The sequence below is a fragment of the Nerophis lumbriciformis genome, linkage group LG10, assembly GCF_033978685.3.
Source record: "Nerophis lumbriciformis linkage group LG10, RoL_Nlum_v2.1, whole genome shotgun sequence".
Classification (NCBI taxonomy): Eukaryota; Metazoa; Chordata; class Actinopteri; order Syngnathiformes; family Syngnathidae; genus Nerophis; species Nerophis lumbriciformis.
Window position 1 is genome coordinate 15312842 of NC_084557.2, and position 27817 is coordinate 15340658.

The 27817-nt window shown below is 39.8% G+C and overlaps 1 protein-coding gene across 1 annotated transcript in view; it reads left to right on the top strand.

Annotated features, from left to right (window-relative positions):
- LOC133612620 (solute carrier family 66 member 2) overlaps window positions 1-27817 on the top strand; it is a 124624-nt gene that overhangs the window by 534 nt on the left and 96273 nt on the right. Inside the window, exons 2-3 of the mRNA XM_061970203.2 lie at window positions 6597-6853; window positions 11538-11671. Coding sequence (XP_061826187.1) covers window positions 6651-6853; window positions 11538-11671 — 337 coding nt within the window. The 5' untranslated portion in view covers window positions 6597-6650. The remainder of the gene's footprint in view (window positions 1-6596; window positions 6854-11537; window positions 11672-27817) is intronic.

The following is a 27817-nucleotide window of genomic DNA, read 5'->3' on the forward strand; positions in this document are numbered from 1 at the left end:
AGGGGTAGAGAACCTACGGCTCTAGAGCCAGATGTAGCTCTTTTGATGACTGCATCTGGCTCTCAGATAAATCTTAGCTGACACTGCTTAACACGATAAGTAATGAATAATTCCGCTGGTAATCACAGTGTTAAAAATAACCACGTATCAACCAGACTACAAAGCCATCAGCAAAACCATGAAGCACCAGAAGTCGCATTAATGGTAAGATAAGAGACTTATTATACTCTAAAAATGTTGGTCTTACTTAAAAATGCACGCATTTAGTTGTATTCATTGTTAAAAAATATTATACGGCTCTCACGGAAATACATTTTAAAATATTTGGCTTTCATGGGTCTCTCAGCCAAAAAGGTTCCCGACCCCTGGTCTAAAACTACAGAAAGTATTTAAATGGTTGAAATCTGCGCTTTTGGGTGTTAAACGAGTTATTACGGTCATCCACGTCAGTGTTTTTAAACCTTTTCTGAGCCAAGGCACATTTTTTTCATTGAAAAAAATCCCAAGGCACACAACCAGCAGAAATCATTGAAAAATTAAACTTAGTAGCAGATATTGACAATAAAAAGTAATTCTCGCAATTGTTAAATATGAATTCAAACCATACATGCCAACCCTCCCGATTTTCACGGGAGACTCACGAATTTCAGTGCCCCTCTCGAAAATCTCCCGGGGCAACCATTCTCCCGAATTTCTCCCGATTTCCACCCGGCCAACAATATTTGGGGCGTGCCTTAAAGGCACTGCCTTTAGCGTTCTCTCTCACCTGAAAAGGAGACTATTATATATGTCTCCGTTATCCATAGCCCATAAAGTAGGCAGGCACGAACCTATTTCTCAGCGTGTGTTTATTCCAGCCGGCACGTTAATACACTGACGCACAACATCCGAATTCCCATCATGTATTGCTTCAAAACTACGGCAAGTAGTAATGTCCAAAAATATAACAGAGACGAAGCAGAAGAACGAAGAAGAGACATGGCGAGGAAGGGGAAGGGGCATAGAAAGGGGAAAAAAAGGAAGACAGAGGGGGAAATTGTGGGGACAAGAGGGGAATAAGACCGAGATAAAAACAACAGCAAACACAACAATAACAACAACAACAACAATAGAGCAACATCAGCAAATTATGATGTGCAGTGCTGTTTTTAAATGGCCGTAAGTCTAAAACTACAGAAAGTATTTAAATGGTTGAAATCTGCGCTTTTGGGTGTTTAACGAGTTATTACGGTCATCCACGTCAGTGTTTTTCAACCTTTTCTGAGCCAAGGCACATTTTTTTCATTGAAAAAAATCCAAGGCACACAACCAGCAGAAATCACTGAAAAATGAAACTCAGTAGCCGATATTGACAATAAAAAGTCATTCTCGCAATTGTTAAATATGAATTCAAACCATAACCAACCATGCATCACAATAGTTTTTGTCTCAAAGTAGGTGTGCTGTCACGACCTGTCACATCACGCCGTGACTTATTTTCAGTTTATTGGTGTTTTCCTGTGTGTAGTGTTTTAGTTCTTCTCTTGTGCTCCTATTTTGATGGCTTTTCCTCTTTTGTTGGTATCTTCCTGTAGCAGTTTCATGTCTTCCTTGAACGCGATTCCCCGCACCGGGTTTGTTTTCGCAATCAAGACTATTTAATTTGTGCGGACGCTATCCTTCTTTGTGGGGACATTGTTGATTGTCATGTCATGTACTTTGTGGACGCCGTCTGCTCCGAACGCTGTAAGTCTTTGCTGTCGTCCAGCATTCTGTTTTTGTTTACTTTGCAGCCAGTTCAGTTTTAGTTTCGTTTTGCATAGCCATCCCTAAACTTCAATGCCTTTTCTTAGCGGCACTCGCCTTTTATTTATTTTTGGTTTAAGTGTTAGGTACTTTTTTACCTACACGCTGCCTCCCGCATATTGTGATCACGACATCTACAAAGCAATTAGCTAGCTGCTGCCACGTACTGATATGGAAGAGTACAGCACAGACACTCAAAAACGGTACATTTGCGGATTATAATTACTGGTTTGCAAAAAATATTTTTAACCCAATTAGGTGAAATTACATAATCTCCCACGGCACACCAGACTGTATCTCATGGCACACTAGTGTGCCGTGGCACAGTGGTTGAAAAACACTGATCTACGTCACAGCAGCTCAGACGACAAACAAAGCAAAGTGGGCAGGGTTTGTTTTCAGAGCAGCCAGCAACAAAACGCATGTGTCAGGAATAGTTGCGGAAGCAAATTTTTACAACAAATGTCTGCATAAAAGTGATAATATATTATATTGTTGGTGTTTATCACCCTTTGCATTCATATTTTTTTTGTTTGTTACATTTTTGTTGTGTTTTGCTTGATTGTAAAATATATCTATGGAGGAACGATGTTTATGTGGTGTTAATATTCAGTGTTTTATGGTTCATAGCTAATATTGAAAGGGTAAGAGAACACATTTTTGGGGTGTAATAATGATTAAATGAATTGGATATCTCATGTAAAAAAATAAACACAAATAAAGTAGCAAGAAACACGTCAATAATAAACACAGCAAAACATATTCTGGACAAAAAATCACTTCATATTCTCTACTGTGCACTAGTGTTACCATATCTGAGTTATTGTGCAGAAATATGGGGAAACAACTACAAATGTTTGCTAAATTTGTTACCAAAAACATCAATTAGAATAATACATAATGTTGGATATAGAGAACATACAAACCCTTTATTTATTAAATCACAAATATTGAAATTCAACGATTGGTGCATTTGCAAACAGCTAAAATTATGTTCAAAGCAAATTATAACTTGCTACCCAAAAATGTACAGCAATTCTTCTCAACAAAAGAGGAGAAATATAACCTTAGAGGAAAATCTAATTTAAAACATGTGTATGCTCGCACAACACTTAAAACCTTTAGTATACCAGTATGTGGAATTCAATTATGGAACGTATTAACCAAAGAAATCAAACAAAGCACCAATATGATTCAATTTAAGAGACTGTTCAAACTACATCTGTTCACCAAGTACAGAATTATGATGAACATCTGAACCCTTTTTTTTTTCTTCTTTTTTTTATTGCAATAAAGATTATTTATGTATTTAATATGTGTTTGCTTACTATGGTATATTTTTTATTTGTTCACTGTTCTGTTACAGAGAACAAGGAAATTGGATAGAATGTATATGGTATGAAAAGGGGTAGGATTAAATAAGCTCTGCTTCTTCCTATTCCTTTTCGGACGTGCTGTAATGAAACAACTGGAAATGTGTGATGCATTACATTGTATCGTATGCATGTTCCAAATAAAATGAAACTGAACCGAACTGAATATAGTCAATCCCACTTTCTTTACTTTAATGTATATTTTGCGTGCCCCATTCAGTAAAAAAATTTAAAATTCCATTTCGTTTTTTTTGAGGTGGTCTGTCATAACTTTTTTAGAATTCCATCGGACATTGTGACTTTTGGTATTAGTGTTCCTGGAAAAAAAGGGGACCCAAATGCACATACTGTACAGCAGATTTTTACAGCTCAATGTGTATGTCTCATTTATACATTGGCCCCCAGACACATTTTTTCTCTAAATGTGGCCCCTGAGTCAAAATATTTCCCCAGCTCTGACCTAAACGATACTGTGATGTTTGCACATATTGCTGCAGAACGTCTCTAAAAATAATGCCTCTCAGTTCAGACATGCCAGGGGCCCAGCCCCATAAAGTGAGACTATTTGCTTGTGCAACAAAGCTTGCACTGTCTTGCATGAACACATAGATGGGATTTCTAAGTAATGTCTATAAGTCAGTGTTTTTCAACCTTTTTTGAGCCAAGGCACATTTTTTGCGTTGAAAAAATCCGGAGGCACACCACCAGTGGAAATCATTAAAAAACGAAACTCAGTTGACAGTAAAAAGTTATTGTCGCAATTGTTGGATATGACTTTAAACCATAACCAAGCATGCATCAATATATCTCTTGTCTCAAAGTAGGTGTACTGTCACGACCTGTCACATCACGCCGTGACTTATTTTGAGTTTTTTGCTGTTTTCCTTTGTGTAGTGTTTTAGTTCTTGTCTTGCGCTCCTATTTTGGTGGCTATTCCTCTTTTTTTGGTATTTTCCTGTAGCAGTTTAATGTCTTCCTTTGAGCGATACTTTGTTTTAGCAATCAAGACTATGTAAGTTGTTTTTGTCCTTCTTTGTGGGGACATTGTTGATTGTCATGTCATGTTCGAATGTACATTGTAAACGCCGTCTTTGCTCCACAGTAAGTCTTTGCTGTCGTCCAGCATTCTATTTTTGTTGACTTTGTAGCCAGTTCAGTTTTAGTTTCGTTCTGCATAGCCTTCCCTAAACTTCAATGCCTTTTCTTACGGGCACTCACCTTTTGTTTTGTTTTTGGTTTAAGCATTAGATATCTTTTTACCTGCACACCGCCTCCCGCTGTTTCCGACATCTACAAAGCAATTAGCTACCGGCTGCCACCTACTGATATGGAAGAGTATTACACGGTTACTCTGCCGAGCTCTAGACAGCACCGACACTCAACAACAACACATCATTTGCAGACTATAATTACTGGTTTGCAAAAAATATTTTTACCCCAAATAGGTGAAATTAGATAAACTCCCACAGCACACCAGACTGTATCCCGTGGCACAGTTGAAAAACACCGGTCTAAGTAATGGCCTGTGGATGTCATGGGACATTGTTCTTGGTCACTGTCATGAGGACATAAAGGCATCTTTCTGCTGCAATGTCCCCCTGCCATGAAGTGTTTAACGTCAAAAATAACTTGTTTGTGAGGTTTTTCTTGCTCTCTAACATGTTGATAAATGCGGGCCATTTGGGTTAGAGCTGATGCATGTCAGCAGACACTGGTCACTTATGTGTATGTGACAAAGAAGCCATGCATGTGCAGAGTGAGTATATGGAATATTTAATAATAGTCAGTCATCTGTAGAATCACAACCTCATAACATATTAGCTTGCACTGTGTCAATACTGCAAATTAAGTAGTCTGTGATATAATAAACTTGGTTATTTGCGGCCCTGGCTGCTCGACAGAATCGCCCAACTGTGACGGTTTATTTTATTCATAGCTCGAGTGCTTGTTAGGCCTTATGAGGTGTAAAACCTCATTGTTTTAGGGATTATGGAGTACTTACATAAAATACCAGAACAGACTATAGTGTGTAGTGTTTACACAGAAGTGTTGGTGTGACAAATCTTGAGGGAGGAGGCAGAACGCTTATCTTCATGTCGAGGCAGCAAACGGAGACGCCGCCCTTGCGGTTGTTGGGTCTGTTTCTGGCAGACGATGGCGTGGAGCACTGCAGAGGTATATGTGGGTGCTGAAATTGGGTTTTTGTTTAGTTTTTTATCTGTGCAAGGTGCAATGTATTATTTATTGCTAATTTTTGGGGTATTTTTTCCGTTGTGTTTTACTTTTATAGCTGGTTGCATCAGCTCTGTGGTCTTTTAATAACACCTAAAACCAGTGAAGTTGGCACGTTGTGTAATTCGTAAATAAAACAGAATTTGCAAATCCTTTTCAACTTATATTCAGTTGAATAGACTGCAAAGACAAGATACTCAATGTTCGAACAGAAAAACACAATTTATTTTTTTGCAAATAATCAAAATTTAATCGCAGCAACACATTGCTAAAAAGTTGGCACAGAGGCATTTTTACCACTGTGTTACATGGCCTTTCCTAATAACAACAATCCGTAAACATTTGGGAACTGAGGAGACCAATTTTTTTTAAGCTTTTCAGGTGGAATTCTTTCCCATTCTTGCTTGATGTACAGCTTAAGTTGTTCAACAGTCCGGGCGGGGTCTCCGTTGTCGTATTTTACGCTTTTAGATCAGGGGTCCCCAAACATTTTGACTCGGGGGCCGTGTTGAGTTAAAACAATTTGGCCGGGGCCCGGGCTGTATGTGTATGTATATATATATATATATATATATATATATATATATATATATATATATATATATATATATATATATACATACATACATTTTCTACCGCTTATTCCCTTCGATATATATATATATATATATATATATATATATATATATACATGGAGAGCATTCATCATACATACATACGTACGTATGTATGTATGTATGTATGTACGTTAGATCAGGAAAAAACACAGAGGCTATTTCATCCCTCCAAGCCTGTTTCGCAGGTTTCCCTGCTCTTCAGGGGATCCCTTAAGAAATCCCCTGAAGAGCAGGGAAACCTGTGAAACATATATATATATATATATATATATATATATATATATATATATATATATATTCCTCATGCACTAATTGACTGAAAGAGTGCGCACTTGCCGCTGCGCGAGCGCGATGAGGTCACGTTATCGATGGGAAAATGCATTTTTAAGACAATATGATTTGCGTGAGCGGCTAGGAGACACAGAGATTTTTTTTTAAACTTAGAACTTCCCGCAGGCCGGATTTCAGAGAGTGGTTGGACCCCTGGTTTAGATGATGTCATTCAATTTCCAAGATCAAATGTCGACCGTTGACATTTTTAGAAATAAAAGTTATTCTGATATTTTTTGTGGTATTTCTGTAATTTCAGAATATTGTTCAGACTCCTCTCGCCAGGTTCCTCGAACGCTGCTCTCCCCCTTGTATGATGGATGCTCTCCAGGAGGAGGAAACCGAGAGCGCCTGGATGTTGTTGTCCTGGCTGGCGTCCTTTGTCATGGTGTTTGGAGGATCCCTGCCCTACCTACCCCAATATCAGGAAATCCGGAGGAGCAGGAACACTGAGGGGTTCTCGACCAGAGTGTGTCTGGTTCTGCTCATAGCCAACATCCTGCGAATCTTTTTCTGGTAAGGATAAAGAATTGTTCGCATAGGAGACATTTGATCCTGATGCTCTAGTCATAACTTAATGGAGTAGCAAGTCTGCAAGTGTATACTTTGAACTGTTTTATTTATGAGGGCGCAATGTTGTTTGACCTAATGTTATGGAAAGATGCCATCAAAATACAAACGAGAGGCTACATTCTGCTCACGGAGCAGCAGAGGCAAGCAAAATAAGGTTGCTTGCAAAGGTCAATGCATTACTAAGGGATGTAAACACACGCTATGACGCAACATTACAGTGCTGCCATCATTTGTAGCAACTTTATTTGATTCCAAAGTGTTGAACACAGACACAATTTTATTTTGAGGCTCTCCCCCACTACCATTAAAAGAAAGTGTCACTTTTTTATGTACATTTTTTTTTCTACATTTTCATTTAATTGAATTTGATACATGTTTTGTACTAAAATTAATTCATGCAAAATACTTATTTTTTTATTGCAAAATAACTTTTAATATCATTTAAAAATAATTTAACCGGCTGGAATTTAATCGCAATACAATACAATATTGGGGATAAGAATATGGTGGAGGTAGAATTTCATGTCATTCATTAATTGACATTTTACATGCACTTATTTGTGCAAAACAAGCTATTTAAAAAACAGAAAACCATCTTTTGAAAATAATAACAAAGTCTAAAAAATGTAATATATCTTGCGAAGTTCCTCAAGGATCGGTCCTAGGACCTATACTTTTTCTTTTATATGTAAATGACATTGTGACTTTGTCTCATTTACTTAGGTGCATTCTATTTACGGATGACACCACTTTTATTTTATTCAAGAGAAAATATAAATGAGGTCCTACAAATTGTAGAAGATGAATTCCAGAAAATTCCGAAGTGGTTCAATGCCAATAAATTGTCCTTAAATATCAGCAAAACTAAATTTATGATTTTTTTGTAGTAAAAGGAAATACATTGCGTGTCATTAGTTATTAATGGATTAGAACTTGAAAGGACGCATGAGATTAGGATAGGATAGGACTTTATTGTCATTGCACAAGTACAACGAAACTATGTTAAGGGTATCATTGATGAACATTTGACATGGCCGTAAGCAAGAAGTGAAGTGTGTTCATAGTCGAGGAGAGAAATTGTTTTTTTGGACATTTCCTGAAAAATGTCATCAAAATATTTGAGTTATGTTGCTAGCAAACAATCTCTGGCGAAAACATAAGCTCTTTGGCAGAGGTAAGAAAGTCTGTGTTCTGTACAGCGATGTTTTGGTCTTGAGTGTTTCCAAGGCAGCACAAAGCCAGCCGGTCATGTCGCACAGCACGGAAGTAATCACCAAAAAAATGTTGAACACGGGAAATATGAGGAAATTGAAAAACTACTTGGCAAATCCTCAATCCATCCATTTATGTTTTACCGCCGCTTTTTTCTCTCGATGTCGTAGCCTATCTCAGCTGGTACACACTGGACAAGTCGCCTACTCATAAACTGTCATCCAGAAAATATATTTGAAGCCAGTTTGTGAGGTATTTACATTCTTAGAAGTTACGTTAGTGAACTTTTCTGAGAGAGAATTATTTTCCCAGACTGATATATATATTTCCCAGACTGATATAAAAATGCCCACTGTGGAGGATACTGCTTCTTACAAAGTAAAAGTTGAAAGACACTAAAGTGAACTTTATTGTTTTTACACTAGATGTCACTTTAAAGACATGCAACTGTGTATGTTTTTTTCAATATTTGCTTGAAACAATGGATGTTCCTGCACAATTCTTTGCACTTAAAAATGTGTGTGTAGTAATAATTTGAGCATTATGTTTGTGTTCAATTACAGTCAGTGTGTGTTTATTCTAAACATTCCTGCCACTTAATTTTATAAAGCATTTTTAAGGCTTTTTTTAAACATATACTACAAGAATATAGTACCCTGGCCTTAATACCGTGATAATATCGTACCATGAGATTTGATACCGTTACATCCCTACAATTATAGTATCAGGATAAAGTCGATACTACCGTGGTTAGATAAAAAAAAATTATTATCAATTTTTTTTGTCATTTTTGTTATTATTTACACACTCAGGAAATAAGTCCCTTGGCACAGGAGGACGTTAAGGGCAAAAAACAAATAATTCAAATCAAAGCTAATACTTTAATAAATATTTATTGGATTTTTTTTACACCATCAGCCTGTGTTTTTGTCTTATTACAATTGTGATCAGTCATTTAATAATCTTAAAAATGTTAAGTATCAGTATCAGCATTGGTATGACCAATACTGCCCTAGTAACTACTTGGTATTTTTTGTGTCACCCAAAACTAATGTAAAGTGTCCAAGCAACAGAATAATATGTCCTTATTACGTTTTAACAGAACCATGTTACATAAAGTAACCAGATATTACAAAATAAATTAACAAGTAGGTTTATAATAGTTATTAGGAAATAATACATCATGAAATGATGTGTTACCGCAAATGTCAGCAGCTAAATCAGGAGCCTTTGTAACCTATTTTGAAATGATTCTATCATCATGTATATGCCAAATAATATATTATGATGCACAATACAGGACAAAAATTAGGACACACCTTTTTATTCAATGTGTTTTCTTTATTTTCATGACTATTTACATTGTAGATTGTCACTGAAGGCATCAAAACTATGAATGAACACATGCGGAGTTATGTACTTAAAGGGGAACATTATCACCAGACCTTTGTAAGCGTCAATATATACCTTGATGTTGCAGAAAAAAGACCATATATTTTTATAACCGATTTCTGAACTCTAAATGGATGAATTTTGGCGAATTAAACGCCTTTCTATTATTCGCTCTCGGAGCAATGGCGTCACAACGTGACGTCACATCGGGAAGCAATCCGCCATTTTCTCACTTTCGTCGCTGTGTTGTCGGAGGGTGTAACAACACGAACAGGGACGGATTCAAGTTGCACCAGTGGCCCAAAGATGCGAAAGTGGCAAGAAATTGGACGGAATTTGTTCAAAATACGAGGGTGTGGGGAAAGCCGACGAAATGGTCAGTTGTTTGTTCCGCACACTTTACCGATGAAAGCTATGCTACGACAGAGATGGCAAGAATGTGTGGATATCCTGCGACACTCAAAGCAGATGCATTTCCAACGATAAAGTCAAAGAAATCTGCCGCCAGACCCCCATTGAATCTGCCGGAGTGTGTGAGCTATTCAGGGACAAAGGGCCTCGGTAGCACGGCAAGCAATGGCGGCAGTTTGTTCCCGCAGATGAGCGAGCTAAACCCCCTGGATGTCTTGGCTCACACCGTCCCTTATGCCACCGAAGATGATCAAGAGAAGAATATCGACCCTAGCTTCCCTGGCCTGCTGACATCAACTCCAAAACTGGACAGATCAGCTTTCAGGAAAAGAGAGCGGATGAGGCTATGTCTACAGAATATATTAATTGATGAAAACTTTGTCATTTTTCGCGGTTTTACGTAAATTATTATACATAAACTGTGTTTACCAATAATTTAGCTTAAAAACATTTATTTTTTTCAATCATTCGAGTACATTCGGGTAGTCTTGTGTAATGCAGCATTTTGTGTCTATTTAGGTATGGTTAACCTGAGTGCTGAAATCGTGGAAAAATATATGTTCTTAGCGCGCCTGAAATGGGCTGTCTGCACTCTCTAAGTGCATGTTTTTGCCAAATGTATTTCATATGCTGTAAACCTAGTTCATAGTTGTTAGTAATTATCTTATCAGACAGTGTTAAGCCGCTGAAATCCGAGTCTGAATCCGAGCTAATGTCGCTATACCTTGCTGTTTGTTTGTATTGGCATCACTGTGTGACGTCACAGGAAAATGGACGGGTGTATATAACGATGGTTAAAATCAGGCACTTTGAAGCTTTTTTTAGGGATATTGCGTGATGGGTAAAATTTTGAAAAATAAAATAAGCCACTGGGAACTGATTTTTAATGGTTTTAACCCTTCTGAAATTGTGATAATGTTCCCCTTTAACAAAAAAAGGTGAAATAACTGAAAACATGTTTTATAGTCTATTTTCTTCAAAATAGCCACCCTTTGCTCGATTACTGCTTTGCACACTCTTGGCATTCTCTCGATATGAAGTGAAAACCATTTCAGGTGACTACCTCTTGAAGCTCATCGAGAGAATGCCAAGAGTGTGCAAAAAAAGTCATCAGAGCAAAGGGTGGCTATTTTGAAGAAAATAGAATATATGTTTTCAGTTATTTCACCTTTTTTGTTAAGTACATAATGCCACATGTGTTCATTCATAGTTTTGATGCCTTCAGTGACAATCTACAATGTACATAGTCATGAAAATAAAGAAAACACATTGAATGAGAAGGTTGTGTCCAAACTTTTGGCCTGTGCTGTATATCGCTAATGCAAGAGGCTGCAATATATATCGCAATATAGATGTTAGGCTATATCGCCCATCCCGACTGACTCTGCACTCATCGAGGGGCCCTACGCACAGCAAAACAAATAATATAGAAATCAAAACTATTTTCTTTGTCTTCAGTCTTTTTCTCACTGTTTTAATGCGAGTCCTTCATCACAATTTCCAACATGTCCTCTTTTTTTTCCTGCAAAGACTCTTCCTCTGTTGTTGACTGGACAGATACTGATCCAAATACTGTACACGTGCCTGTGATGGTCTGATTGCCATTTTGCAGGATCGGGAAGCAGTTTGAGCTCACTTTGCTGCTCCAGAGTGTGGTGATGATCCTCACCATGTTCGCTATGCTCCACCTGTGCTGCACCGTTCAAAACACCAACCGTGTGAGCACCAAGCGACGCCGTCTCACAGGTCAGCAGCGTCGCGTTGACGCCTCAATGTTTCACATGCATTTCTTAAAGCTGTTCTGTGAATCATATTTGATGTTGTGTAATCTGGGGTTACTGTACTTGCAAAATGTTCAAGTGCTGCTTTTTGCCGAAAGAGGGGGCCATTGAAACAGCTTGTAATGTCACATGTTTTTTATGCTTTCCTAGTACTCACTTTCCAGTTTTCTATTTGTCCTGTCCCTTCTATTAACTGCTCATTTTCCATGCTAACCCAAATGGAAACATGCTGTTTAGAAGCAAGAAGTAACTATTAGCGATGTCTACATTAAAATGTGTAAGAAACTCACTTAAATGAATAAACAATTAGGGGCCAAAGGGGAAGTTTAACCTGACCACAAAATGATGCTTAAAGCGGAATTGCACTTTTTGGGGAATTTTGCCTATCGTTCACAATTGGGATGTCCGATAATGGCTTTTTTGCCGATATCTGATATTCCGATATTGTCCAACTCTTAATTACCGATACCGATATCAACCGATACCGATATATACAGTCGTGGAATTAACACATTATTATGCCTAATTTGGACAACCAGGTATGGTGAAGATAAGGTCCTTTTTAAAAATAATAATAAAATAAATTATCCATCCATCCATCTTCTTCCGCTTATCCGAGGTCGGGTCGCGGGGGCAGCAGCCTAAGCAGGGAAGCCCAGACTTCCCTCTCCCCAGCCACTTCGTCCAGCTCCTCCCGGGGGATCCCGAGGCGTTCCCAGGCCAGCCGGGAGACATAGTCTTCCCAACGTGTCCTGGGTCTTCCTCGTGGCCTCCTACCGGTCGGACGTGCCCTAAACACCTCCCTAGGGAGGCGCTCGGGTGGCATCCTGACCAGATGCCCGAACCACCTCATCTGGCTCCTCTCGATGTGGAGGAGCAGCGGCTTTACTTTGAGCTCCCCCCGGATGACAGAGCTTCTCACCCTATCTCTAAGGGAGAGCCCCGCCACCCGGCGGAGGAAACTCATTTCGGCCGCTTGTACCCGTGATCTTGTCCTTTCGGTCATAACCCAAAGCTCATGACCATAGGTGAGGATAGGAACGTAGATCGACCGGTAAATTGAGAGCTTTGCCTTCCGGCTCAGCTCCTTCTTCACCACAACGGATCGATACAGCGTCCGCATTACTGAAGACGCCGCACCGATCCGCCTGTCGATCTCACGATCCACTCTTCCCTCACTCGTGAACAAGACTCCGAGGTACTTGAACTCCTCCACTTGGGGCAAGATCTCCTCCCCAACCCGGAGATGGCACTCCACCCTTTTCCGGGCGATAACCATGGACTCGGACTTGGAGGTGCTGATTCTCATCCCAGTCGCTTCACACTCAGCTGCGAACCGATCCAGTGAGAGCTGAAAATCCTGGCTAGATGAAGCCATCAGGACCACATCATCTCCAAAAAGCAGAGACCTAATCCTGCAGCCACCAAACCGAATCCCCTCAACGCCTTGACTGCGCCTAGAAATTATGTCCATAAAAGTTATGAACAGAATCGGTGACAAAGGGCAGCCTTGGCGGAGTCCAACCCTCACCGGAAACGTGTCCGACTTACTGCCGGCAATGCGAACCAAGCTCTGACACTGATCATACAGGGAGCGGACCGCCACAATCAGACAGTCCGAAACCCCATACTCTCTGAGCATTCCCCACAGGACTTCCCGAGGGACACGGTCGAATGCCTTCTCCAAGTCCACAAAGCACATGTAGACTGGTTGGGCAAACTCCCATGCACCCTCAAGGACCCTGCCGAGAGTATAGAGCTGGTCCACAGTTCCACGACCAGGACGAAAACCACACTGTTCCTCCTGAATCCGAGGTTCGACTATCCGGCGTAGCCTCCTCTCCAGTACACCTGAATAGACCTTACCGGGAAGGCTGAGGAGTGTGATCCCACGATAGTTAGAACACACCCTCCGGTTCCCCTTTTTAAAGAGAGGAACCACCACCGTGGTCTGCCAATCCAAAGGTACTGCCCCCGATGTCCACGCGATGCTGCAGAGTCTTGTCAACCAAGACAGCCCCACAGAGCCTTAAGGAACTCCGGGCGGATGAGATCCGCCCGGAGTTCCTTAAAATAAATTAAGATAAATAAATTAAAAACATTTTCTTGAATTAAAAAGAAAGTAAAACAATATAAAAACAGTTACATAGAAACTAGTAATTAATGAAAATGAGTCAAATGCGAATTGCACCTTGTGCAGACAAGAGTTTTCGATCGGACACGGAGGAAATAGCGATGTAAAAGACCACGTTGGGACAAAAAAACACAAGTCTAATGCCGTTGCTAGCGATACAAGTGGAAAACTTTGGATTTTAGCCACAAAAAGGTAATGACACCAATGTTATCTATTGGAATTGTTTAGTACTGTTATACTGTTAAAAAGTGTTTATACTATTTATGCTTTCAAGTCCAAGTTGAAGAAATCTTGTTAAATGTTGACAGCATAACTACCAAAATACAGAAGTATGTCCTTAATATTTTTGCAGTGCTATTTCTGTTGAAAAGTTAAAATGATTACATTAGAGATGTGATGTGCCACTTTTCAAGTGTCTGATGGCTTAAATTAATTTTCATTAATTTTTCATATTTTGAATTCTTTTGAAAGGCTTACAAAAAAACTACATTTGAATTGTAATTCCATGCTATTGACAGGACTATTAATTTTAATGAAGTTAGCTTACCATGTTTACAGTATGATAATTGTGATAGAAATGTGAATTTTAGGCACAGAATATTTTTTACAATTGAACAAGGCAGTAGATTATACAAGCTTGGACAGAAAGTTAATAATGACACCAATTTTTTTTTTAATGGAATTGTTTAGTACTGTTTTACCATTTGTTTACTGTAAAAAGTGTTTATACTGTTTATACTTACAATTAACAAATTGAAGTCTTGTGAAAGGTTGACAGGATAACTGGCATTAACTGTCAAAATAATTTCAAACTGTTGAAGTTAGCTTACAGAATAAACATGTCAATCAACCAATATGATTTTTGCTGTAATATTTTTGTTTTGAAAAGTCACTGTGACTGATAGAAAAGTGATGGTTTTAGCAACATTTTAACCTGTCTGAATGCTAATAATCATTTTGCGTCGGGGGCGAAGCCTGAACCCCCCACCAGGACTTTGTCCTGGACCTACCGGGGCCTGCGGCCCCTGGACCCTGGCTACTAGGTTTTTCTGATTTCAAAAGTTGGCAGGTATGTAATTGTAAGTGTATCTTGTGTTTTTTATGTTGATTTAATAAAAACATTAAAAAAACCTGATACAGATAATAAAAAAAACGATACCGATAATTTCCGATATTACATTTTTAAGCATTTATCGGCCGATAATATCGGCAGGCCGATATTATCGGACATCTCTAGTTCACAATCATTATAAAAGACATGACGACAGATGGATTTTTTTTTTTTGATGCATTCTAAATAGTAAATAAATGCGATCAAAAGTTTGCTTATAATAGAGCTCATGGGAACAGCTCTATTATGCCTATAAAGCCCTTAAAAACATCCAAATGCCTCCATTAGGGTTTTATATACACGATGTAAGTTCAAAACCCAAAACCAGTGAAGTTGGCACGTTGTGTAAATCGTAAATAAAAACAGAATACAATGATTTGCAAATCCTTTTCAACCTATGTTCAATTGAATAGACTGCAAAGACAAGATACTTAATGTTCGAACTGGTAAACTTTGTTATTTTTTGCAAATATCAGCTAATTTGGAATTTGATGCCTGCAACATATTTCAAAAAAGCTGGCACAAGTGGCAAAAAAGACTGAGAAAGTTGAGGAATGCTCATCAAACACTTATTAATGATTATTTGCAAAAAAGAAATGCGTTTCTCAACTTGTCTTTGCAGTGTATTCAATTGAATATAAGTTGAAAAGGATTTGCAAATCAATTGTATTCTGTTTTTATTTACGATTTATTCAATGTGCCAACTTCACTGGTTTTGGGTTTTGTATATATGTAATGTAGTAACAGGCACATTAATTTGAAAAACACAACACAGCGTTTGCTTTTTTTTAAACATCACTGATTATTTATTATTTACTGGGGATTCATGAGAGCCAACAAACATAATAAAACATCACTTACTGTACAATGTTTGCTGTCATTAGGATGCCAACTGCTAGGATGTTCATATATTCCCATTTAGATGTAGAATGACTCATAATCCTCGCGAAGAAAAGGGGGTTGAACCAAGCATCTTTTCGTGTCGTTCTTGCCATTTCCGGGTTTAAATTGGGTGTCAAAGTATACCAACTTGTCGAAATACGTCCTCGTCCTTCTACTATCCAGGTGAGAGGCATGATTTATAATCTACGATCTATCAGTCGATAATTTGGCACACAAGCTTATGATCATGGCACCCTTATAAATAGTTTGTCTGCGTTAGCGCTTATAATAACAATATCACTAATACTTGGTTATTTTTTTAAGTCACAAAATGTAAATGCAGTATTTTTGGCTCTTTTTGCATGTTTTATCAGGTTTTATGGGCAGAATAGAGGACCTCCCGTTGGCTGCACTGTAAGCCGACTTTTATTGACGTTTATTTGCGAGTTAGAATACATAGAAATATTACATCCATCGTCAGTGCAGGTCCCTTTAAAAAAAATTACTGTATATAGGAAAATATGGATAACGCCTCTAGCCTTCTTCTTGTTGTAGTGCAGAAAATTGCACAAAAAAAAAATCTGGGTGTTTTTGGGCGTGTATTTCAGCTTTTGCAAATGGCGGATGCTTTGACACAGGCTTGATACTTTAAAACTAAATTAAAGTGAAAGTAGTATTAGTTTATTCGAATCTAATATTTATTTCGTGAGAGCGGTGTAGTTACAGAGTTTCCCACAGGACCAGAATGTACAAAAGTATCTGTGGGGTGCGGTTGCCTTGTCTCGTTTGCAAAATTGCCCCTGGCGCAAAACTGAGCTTTTTGGGTTTGTTGCTATAAGAAATGTGCAACATTATCCCATTTTTTTAAAACCTTATGTACAACAGAACATGAAGTTAATGACCTCCGGTGGTGGGTTTCATTTCGTGCGGCGGTAGACTCGTCTAAACACGCATGGGCGATAATAAAAAACTTTTTTTCCCCTGGGCTTTATGTACAGTAAAGGGCTAATTTAGTAAGATCCTAATACAGGGGTCGTCAACCGGCGGCTCCGGAGCCGCATGCGGCTCTTTGATCACACTGATGTGGCTCAGCTGCATACTTGCCGACCCCCCCGATTTTCCCGGGAGACTTCTGGATTTCTGTGCCTCTCGCTGAAAACCCTCGGGATTAAAATTCTCCGATTTTGACCCTTAGAATAATAATAAGGGCGTGCCATGATGGTACAGCATTTAGCACCTTCTACAATCTGTACAAACAGCGTGCCAGCCCAGCCTTTTGTTATTTGCATCTCCTGCTTGCACACGTAAGTGACAGCAAGGCATACTTGGCCAACAGCCACACAGGTTACACTGACGGGCCATATAAAACAACTTTAACACTCTTACTAATAATGCGCCACACTTTGAACCAAAACCAAACAAGAATGACAAACACATTTCGGGAGAACATCTGCACCTTAACACAACATAAACACAACAGAACAAATACCCCAGAATCCCATGCAGCCCTGACTTTTCCGGGCTACATTATACACCCCTGCTACCACCAAACCCCGCCCCCACCCCAACCCTGCTCCCTTACACATGAACCCTCCCCCCTCTGTGTGTCGGTTGAGGTGGGCGGGGTTTGTTAGCGGGGGTGTATAATGTAGCCCGGAAGAGTTAGGGCTGCATGGGATTCTGGGTATTTGTTCTGTTGTGTTACGGTGCAGATGTTCTCCTGAAATGTGTTTGGCATTCTTGTTTGGTGTGGGTTCACAGTGTGGTGCATTATTAGTAAGAGTGTTAAAGTATTTTATACCGTCACCGTCAGTGTCACATGTGTGGTTGTTGACCAAGTATGCCTTGCTGTCACTGAAGTGAGCCAGCAGAAGCTCCCATACAAAGTGTGGCTGAGCCGGCACGTGGGCGCTAAATGCCGTTCGTGAAAATAGTCGCCCTGGAATTCATAGTCTGCCGTATAAATCGGGAGGGTTGTCAAGAATGACGCTGTCAAGCGCCATTCATATAAAACTCGCGGGCCGCAGTAACATTAAATATACATATTAAGGTGCGGGCCGTGTGTCTGAGACCCCTGGTTTATACATGGCACAAAGGAAAAAAACAACTTTGTATGCAGTGTTATTTCATTTTGAAATTCAAAAGATTTTTGTGGCTCCAATTGTTTTCTTTAAGTTGTGAAGCTGGTCAAAATGGCTCTTTGACTGGTAAAGGTTGCCGACCCCTGTCCTAATACCATGCGCTACAGTAAACAGCATGTGCAATCTATAAAATAGCGTGTACTATTAGTGAGCGTGTTGCGTGTGATTTACTTACTTGAAAAGTGGTGCAGATCGCCTTACTTAAATGAGGATTTTGCGTGTATTACACAGGACATCACCACTGACATGTTCTCATGTGCTCTGCATTTATGTTATTATTCTCCTCCCTGTGGCGTTTGCTATGTTTTCAAACATCACACCGCTTTTTATCGGCATTTTTGACACAGTCTAAAATGACAAATTCAGGCAGTCTTTACTTTTTTAAGCGCTAAAAGTGCGCTAATAGGAGAGAGGCTGCAGTCAATGTGCTCAAGACGCCAAAAAAAAGTTTTTTTTACCATTCTGGAGATATGTTAATGATTTATAATATGAATGAAAAAAACGAACGGCAATAAAAAAAAAACGCCAGCCGACACCAAAACAGATCAATTTAATTTGTTTTAATCAGCCCCTTAAGTCACTAAGCATGTAATATACAATTATAAAAGGATGTTGCTAAATACACAATAAAATATATACTTTTTAAATTCTAAAACACCATGAAAATATGTTGACACAAATGTATGACGGAGGATTTTCTGTCAATCGGCACTGTTATTAATCACATTGTGCGTGCTAAATAATTATATTTGGATCTTCTCCTCCCAGTATTGTGGGCATTTTGATGATCAGTGTATATTTTGCATATTAAGACAGAGACGCAAAATGGATTGCGCGCCTTATTCTGCTCACTGAACAGACACAATCCACTTTGTACACGTTTAGTAGATCAGTTTTGCGTGTGCTCTCAAGTTTGCACGTTTTAGTACACACAAACCTTTAGTAAATCAGGCCCTAAGTGTGCGTTGATTTTAGAGCGCCAATGTACGTCCATGTATATCATTACAATAGAATCTCGATTTTACGAACCCCTCATTCTACAAACTTTTCGATTTTTACTAGACTAAATATAAATATGCTTTGTTGTATGAAACTTGTCTCAGTGTACAATTGTGTGCCTCACAGTGAAGCCATTTTGTGCCCGGCAGCACATCTATTGTGGGTGGGCTGATCGCTCTCAGGTGCTCATTCAGTCAGCACTGCAGTGCTAGCTACTGTACTTAGTACTACTTTATGTGCCTTTTAGATGTTTTTTTAGCGTTTTTACAATATTTTTTCTAGTTTTGCAATCTCAATATGAGTCCAAAGAAAGGAATAGACAAGCGATGTGGGGTTTGAAACATTAAAGATTTATCCACATATAACTTTGTCGACACTTCTTCCTCCCCTTTCTCCCTTTTTTCCACTCTTCCACTGCGTGCCATGAGGATTAACCGACAAGGTAAAGCGTATTTTATTTTTTATTCCTAATCTTTGTCAAAACCTGGCTGTTAAAGTTATGGAGTTTTATGGTTTAAACTGTGAGTGCACCACACGGCAAGTGACAGTTCAACGAGTTGTTGTTTTGACTTTTTTAATTAATAGAAAGTTGACCCATTCCCCCCTTGTTGTTATGTTTTTTTGATATGCAGTACTACATAGCGCTTGATATTGTCTTCTAAGTGTACAAACCTTTACTGAAATATAGACTTTTCTCTATGCTGGAACCCATTATTCATGTTTACATTGTTTCTGATGGAGAAATTTGGTTCAATATACAAACTTTTGGAACCAATTAAGTTTATGAATCGAGGTTCCACTGTATATTGATGAACAGATGCATTTTAATGCACAATCGAGGCAGAAAGTATATGTGTGTGTGTGTGTTTGTGTATTTATTTATTTATCTTATTTATTTATTTATTTTATTTATTTATTTTATTTATTTTTTTATTTTTTTGTCCTGTCCAGCTTCTCAGGCAAATCATACAGTTGATGTAGATGCCCATATCGGCTGTTCAGATTTACTTTACAAAAGAGAAGTGTAGGATGCTTCTCTTGTTGCCTTATTTGTATTTGACTTTATTAAATGTATTTATATTATCATTTGGTGCAGCCGGGCCGGAGCAGGAGGGGTGTGTGTGTATTTATAGTGGTTGTTAACATCTAAAAAAACAGAAATGACGCACTACTGTATATGTCAGTAGCTAAAAGAGGACCCTTGCAGACATTTTATTAATATGATTAATAATTAAATGTATTACATTTAGAATATATAATACTATTTCTGTATACAAATAATTATTAATATACACAATTAATAATAATATACAATATAGTAATGTAAGATGTATAAATTCTCTCTCTCTGGGTGGCTGGGGCCGTATTTTGGCTGCCGCACCCACTGGGAGACAAATATATTGTACATACAAATTCACATACATACTCACATACACACAATAATACATACATATATACACACATACGTATATTCATTCATTAATGCGTACATACGTACCTATAGGTACCTACACTCCCACATACATACACAAATACAGTACATACACACATTCACTGTACAAACATACATATACACATCCTGTACGTATACAAGCACATATGCATACAGTCATGCATATAATCACATATATTAACGTTTTTCCCGTAGGGGAAACTGGGTAAAACACGGCCCACTGACAAAGCTTAACCTATTGTTACTATAACAATCTACAAGGTTAATACAGTTTGCTTCTCTTTCTTCACCTCTATTTATCTTCTTTCTTTTGTAATTTAAGTTATCATGACATACATGTATTGTTGCATTTGAAACAATTGTATTCTTAAAAATAGAGATAATTATTGTTATTATTCATTTATCAATAGTGCTATTTCTATTGGTATTTTTATTGCTCCATTTGTAGTGCAATAATGTTATTTGTCATTTATGTGTTTTTCATATTTACTTCACTAACTGCTTCTTTGCTTTCACTTTTACTATCATATTTGTACATATCCTATTTGCGAAGTTCAGCGCCTCTCCCGAAAACCTCCCGGGACAAATTATCTCCCAAAATTCAGGCTGAGCTGGAGGCCACGCCCCCTCCATCTCCATGCGGACCTGAGTGACGTGTCGACAGTGGCCAGCCTGTTCTCACGTTCGCTTTCCCACAATAAAAACAGCGTGCCTGCCCAATCACGTCATAACTGTAGAATGATCGAGGGCGAGTTCTTGGTTTCTTATGTGGGTTTAATGTTAGGCAGTTTCATTAACGTCCTCCCAGCGCGGTAACAACACACAACAACAGCAGTCACGTTTTCACCTACTATAAAGCAGTTCGTCTGCCTTAAACAGCAATGTTGTGACACTCTTAAACAGGACAATACTACCATCTACTGGACATGCATATGTGACAATAACATCTACGGCTTTTAGAGAGTGCAGTGCACAACTGCTATACTATATATATATATATATGTGTATATATATATATATATATATATATATATAATATATATATATATATATATATATATAATAAAATAAATATATATATATATATATAGCTAGAATTCACTGAAAGTCAAGTATTTCATATATATATAATAAAATAAATATATATATATAGCTAGAATTCACTGAAAGTCAAGTATTTCACATATATATATATATATATATATATATATACTGTATATGTATATATATATATATATACATATATATATATATATATATATATATATAATAAAATAAATATATATATATAGCTAGAATTCACTGAAAGTCAAGTATTTCATATATATATATATATATATATATATATATATATATATATATATATATATATATATGTATATATATATATGTATATGAAATACTTGAGTATATATATATATATATATATATATATATATATATATATATATATATATATATATATATATATATATATATATATATATCTATCCATTTTCTACCGCTGAATCCCTTCAGGGTCGCGGGGGGTGCTGGAGCCTATCTCATCTACAATCGGGCGGAAGGCGGGGTACACCCTGGACAAGTCACCACCTCATGGTGAATTCTAGCTGTAAATATACTCCTCCCCTCTTAACCACGCCCCCCCCCCCCCCCTCCCCTCCTCCCACTTCCCGAAATCGGAGGTCTCAAGGTTGGCAAGTATGTTGTTATTGTTGTTGTTGTTGCCTCTCTGTCTTTTCCCCTTTGTCTTCCTATTTTCTCTTTCTATGCCCTACTGCTGGGGTCCGGCTGCGCCAAACATTAATATAAATCCAATTAATAAAGTCAAATACAAATATGGCAACAAGAGAAGTATCTCACACTTCTCTTTTGTAAAGTAAATATGTACAGCAAATATGGGCATCTACATCAACAATATCATTTGCCTGAGTAGTACAGGACAAAAAAAAAGAAAACAAAAAAAGATGTATACTTTATCAATTCAAAATCGAGTCGTAGCCCCTAAATCGTAATCGAGATCAAATCGTGAGGTGCCAGAAAATGTCCACCTCTAAGCATAATACTGTCCTCTACTCGACTACTTTGACCAAGTATATAACAACTGCTTGCAAAGTTGGTGTTTTATTTTACTTAAACAACAACAATCTAAAGTTCAGGTTAAAATCATACATAAGTGTAGCCTCTATGACTAGTTCTTATGGGCTCATATATACTCTGTATATATATATATATATATATATAGAGAGAGATACTTAAACCACGACCACAGTAATTGCCAGCTCAGTAGGAATAGCCTGAGGTCCGGTTTCACAAGGAACATGGAGGGGGACTGAACCAGAATAGATTACAACAACCTTTCAGTTAAAACCACTTACATGTCGAACTGAATCATTGTTATATGAAGTAAGTTCCTTGCTAAAACATGTCAACATGATTTCCAAATATGCAAATGTTTCTATTTCTCATCTACTTGAGAAACAGTTTCCTGCTCTTTATTATCGGTATTTTCTTCCTCACCCAATTCCGTTCTCTCATCTGCTCTCACCATATCCCCTCCTCTCCCTTCCCTTGTGGAATTTCCACACTCTTCTTCTTCTTTAGTCGACCCTATACACACAAACATTTCATAATATAGCATATGCACCTACTGGATATGAAGTGAACGTGGAAGAAAATATAGTCTGTGAAACTTCCACTCTCCTGGGAAGACTTTCTACCAGAAGTGCGTGGGTGGGAAGAACATTTGCGAATGAGAGATTATTGATGTTGGACTCGCTGGCTCAACATCTTCGTTCTACTTCAGTGGTTTCCAAACTTTTTTCACCTAGTGCCACCTCAGAAAAAAAACTTGGCTCTCCAAGTGCCACCATAATGACCGACATTAAAATACAATAGCATAGTAGGCCGAAGTATTCATTAAAAACAAGGCAAAGGTTGTATGTAATATGTATATTTGGCCACTGTAACAGTACACACAATTTAAACAGTAACACCGTGTTTGAATATAGGAAAATAAAACAAGGTACTTTAATCAAGGAATTCTGTGGCGTACCACTGCAGTGGTTCTTAACCTGGGTTCGATCGAACCCTATGGGTTCGGTGAGTCGGCCTCAGGGGTTCGGTGGAGCCTCCGCCACGGAGGTAAAGACACATCCGACTTATCGTGTAAATAAAAACTTCTGCCGATTAGCGTATTATGGATACCCCCAAACAATGTTCCCTCTAATTTTCCATCTGATTCGCAGGTTGTTTGATTGATCGATTGAAACTTTTACTAGCAGATTGCAAAGGAAGAGAATACATTATATGAAACAGTACAGTTTACACAGTACAGTACATATTTCGTACAATTGATCACTAAATGTCATACTTGCCAACCCTCCCGAATTTTCCGGGAGACTCCCGAAATTCAGCGCTTCTCCCGAATACCTCCCGGGACAAATATTCTCCCGAAAATCTCCCGATTTTCAGCCGGAGCTGGAGGCCATGCCCCCTCCAGCTCCATGCGGACCTGAGTGAGGACAGCCTTTTTTCACGACGGGAGGACAACAGGGTGACAAGAACTAAATCATCCAGACTAGAGATAAATTGTATTATTATGTTTATCTTACCTAAAAATAAATACATTTATTAAAAAAAAAAAAAAAAAACTAAATACATTTTTACTATATTTTGCTAAATTAATTGTATTTTTATTTTTATTTTTTCTGACTCCTTATTACATCCAGGCATTAGAATTATACATTAAAATAAACATATTTGAAATAATTAATTTTAAATTATCATAATAATTCATTTAAAATGACCATATTTAATTATTAAAATAATTGCTTGTTTATCAACAACTTTAGCATTTTATTCATTACATTTTGAAGTTCTCAGAAGCCAAGTTATGTTATATTCCTTAATATTTATTTATGCAAGTTTGAAGTATCAATTATCTAAACACAGTTTTGTTTGCATATTTTCAGGATGTAGATATATATATATATATATATATATATATATATATATATATATATATATATATATCCATCCATCCATCTTCTTCCGCTTATCCGAGGTCGGGTCGCGGGGGCAGCAGCTTAAGCAGGGAAGCCCAGACTTCCCTCTCCCCAGCCACTTCGTCCAGCTCCTCCTGGGGGATCCCGAGGCGTTCCCAGGCCAGCCGGGAGAGATAGTCTTCCCAGCGTGTCCTGGGTGTTCCCCGTGGCCTCCTACCGGTCGGACGTGCCCGAAACACCTTCCTAGGGAGGCGTTCGGGTGGCATCCTGACCAGATGCCCGAACCACCTCATCTGGCTCCTCTCGATGTGGAGGAGCAGCGGCTTTACTTTGAGCTCCCCCCCGAATGACAGAGCTTCTCACCCTATCTCTAAGGGAGAGCCCCGCCACTCGGCGGAGGAAACTCATTTCGGCCGCTTGTACCCGTGATCTTGTCCTTTCGGTCATGACCCAAAGCTCATGACCATAGGTGAGGATGGGAACGTAGATCGACCGGTAAATCGAGAGCTTTGCCTTCCGGCTCAGCTCCTTCTTCACCACAACGGATCGATACAGCGTCCGCATTACTGAAGACGCCGCACCGATCCGCCTGTCGATCTCACGATCCACTCTTCCCCCACTCGTGAACAAGACTCCGAGGTACTTGAACTCCTCCACTTGGGGCAAGATCTCCTCCCCAACCCGGAGATGGCACTCCACCCTTTTCCGGGAGAGAACCATGGACTCGGACTTGGAGGTGCTGATTCCCATCCCAGTCGCTTCACACTCGGCTGCGAACCGATCCAGTGAGAGCTGAAGATCTTGGCCGGAGGAAGCCATCAGGACCACATCATCTGCAAATAGCAGTGACCTAATCCTGCAGCCACCAAACCAGATCCCCTCAACGCCCTGACTGCGCCTAGAAATTCTGTCCATAAAGGTTATGAACAGAATCGGTGACAAAGGGCAGCCTTGGCGGAGTCCAACCCTCACTGGAAACGTGTCCGACTTACTGCCGGCAATGCGGACCAAGCTCTGACACTGATTATACAGGGAGCGAACTGCCACAATAAGACAGTCCGTTACCCCATACTCTCTGAGCACTCCCCACAGGACTTCCCGGGGTACACGGTCGAATGCCTTCTCCAAGTCCACAAAGCACATGTAGACTGGTTGGGCAAACTCCCATGCACCCTCAAGGACCCTGCCGAGAGTATAGAGCTGGTCCACAGTTCCACGACCAGGACGAAAACCACACTGTTCCTCCTGAATCCGAGGTTCGACTATCCGGCGTAGCCTCTTCTCCAGTACACCTGAATAGACCTTACCGGGAAGGCTGAGGAGTGTGATCCCACGATAGTTGGAACACACCCTCCGGTTCCCCTTCTTAAAGAGAGGAACCACCACCCCGGTCTGCCAATCCAGAGGTACCGCCCCCGATGTCCACGCGATGTTGCAGAGTCTTGTCAACCAAGACAGCCCCACAACATCCAGAGCCTTAAGGAACTCCGGGCGGATCTCATCCACCCCCGGGGCCTTGCCACCGAGGAGCTTTTTAACTACCTCGGCAACCTCAGCCCCAGAAATAGGAGAGCCCACCACAGATTCCCCAGGCCCTGCTTCCTTATAGGAAGACGTGCTGGTAGGATTGAGGAGGTCTTCGAAGTATTCCCTCCACCGATCCACAACATCCGCAGTCGAGGTCAGCAGAGCACCATCCCCACCATACACGGTGTTGACACTGCACTGCTTCCCCTTCCTGAGGCGGCGGATGGTGGTCCAGAATTGCTTCGAAGCCGTCCGGAAGTCTTTTTCCATGGCCTCCCCGAACTCCTCCCATGTCCGAGTTTTTGCCTCCGCGACCGCTGAAGCCGCACACCGCTTGGCCTGTCGGTACCTGTCTGCTGCCTCAGGAGTCCCATGAGCCAAAAGAACCCGATAGGACTCCTTCTTCAGCCTGACGGCATCCCTCACCGCCGGCGTCCACCAACGGGTTCTAGGATTACCGCCACGACAGGCACCAAATACCTTGCGGCCACAGCTCCAATCGGCCGCCTCGACAATAGAGGTACGGAACATTGTCCACTCGGACTCAATGTCCAGCACCTCCCTCGTGACATGTTCAAAGTTCTTCCAGAGGTGGGAATTGAAACTCTCTCTGACAGGAGACTCTGCCAGGCATTCCCAGCAAACCCTCACAATGCGTTTGGGCCTGCCAGGTCTGTCCGGCATCCTCCCCCACCATCTCCGCCCCTCTCTTCACCCGAGTGTCCAAAACATGAGGCCGCAAATCCGATGACACAACTACAAAGTCGATCATGGAACTGCGGCCTAGGGTGTCCTGGTGCCAAGTGCACATATGGACACCCTTATGTTTGAACATGGTGTTTGTTATCGACAATCTGTGACGAGCACAAAAGTCCAATAACAGAACACCACTCGGGTTCAGATCCGGGCGGCCATTCTTCCCAATCACACCTCTCCAGGTTTCACTGTTGCTGCCAACATGAGCGTTGAAGTCCCCCAGTAGAACGAGGGAATCACCCGGGGGAGCACTCTCCAGTACTCCCTCGAGTGAATCCAAAAAGGGTGGGTACTCTGAGCTGCTGTTTGGCGCGTAAACGCAAACAACAGTCAGGACCCGTCCCCCCACCAGAAGGCGGAGGGAAGCTACCCTCTCGTCCACTGGGTTGAACTCCAACGTGCAGGCTTTGAGCCGAGGGGCAACAAGAATTGCTACCCCAGCCCGTCGCCTCTCACTGCCGGCAACGCCAGAGTGGAAGAGAGTCCAGCCCCTCTCAAGAGAAGTGGTTCCAGAGCCCTTGCTGTGCGTCGAAGTGAGTCCGACTATCAAATCAAATCAAATCAAATCAACTTTATTTATAGAGCACATTTAAAATTTTCCACAGGGGTAGCCAAAGTGCTGTACAATGAGCAGGTTAAAAGATAAAACGAGTACCGAGCAAACACAACACAACACAAACAGAACACGATAAAAAATAAATAATTAAAATAGAATTAATAAAAACATAAAAACATAAAAACAGGATCACAGCAGGTGTATTATGGGGCGCCATTGCAGGATGGATATCACTCAGTGTTAAAAGCCATGGAATAAAAGTATGTTTTTAAGAGAGATTTAAAAACAGGAAGAGAGGAGGCTTGTCTAACACTCAGGGGTAGGTCGTTCCAGAGCTTGGGAGCAGCAACGGCGAAAGCTCTGTCACCTCTAAGCTTCAGCCTTGTGTCAGGGACCGTCAACAGCAGCTGATCGGCTGATCTTAAGGATCGGGTGGGGCAGTAAGGCTGAAGGAGGTCGGAGAGATAGGTTGGCGCGAGGTTGTTTAGACATTTAAAAACAAATAAAAGGAGTTTAAAATGTATTCGGTAACGCACAGGGAGCCA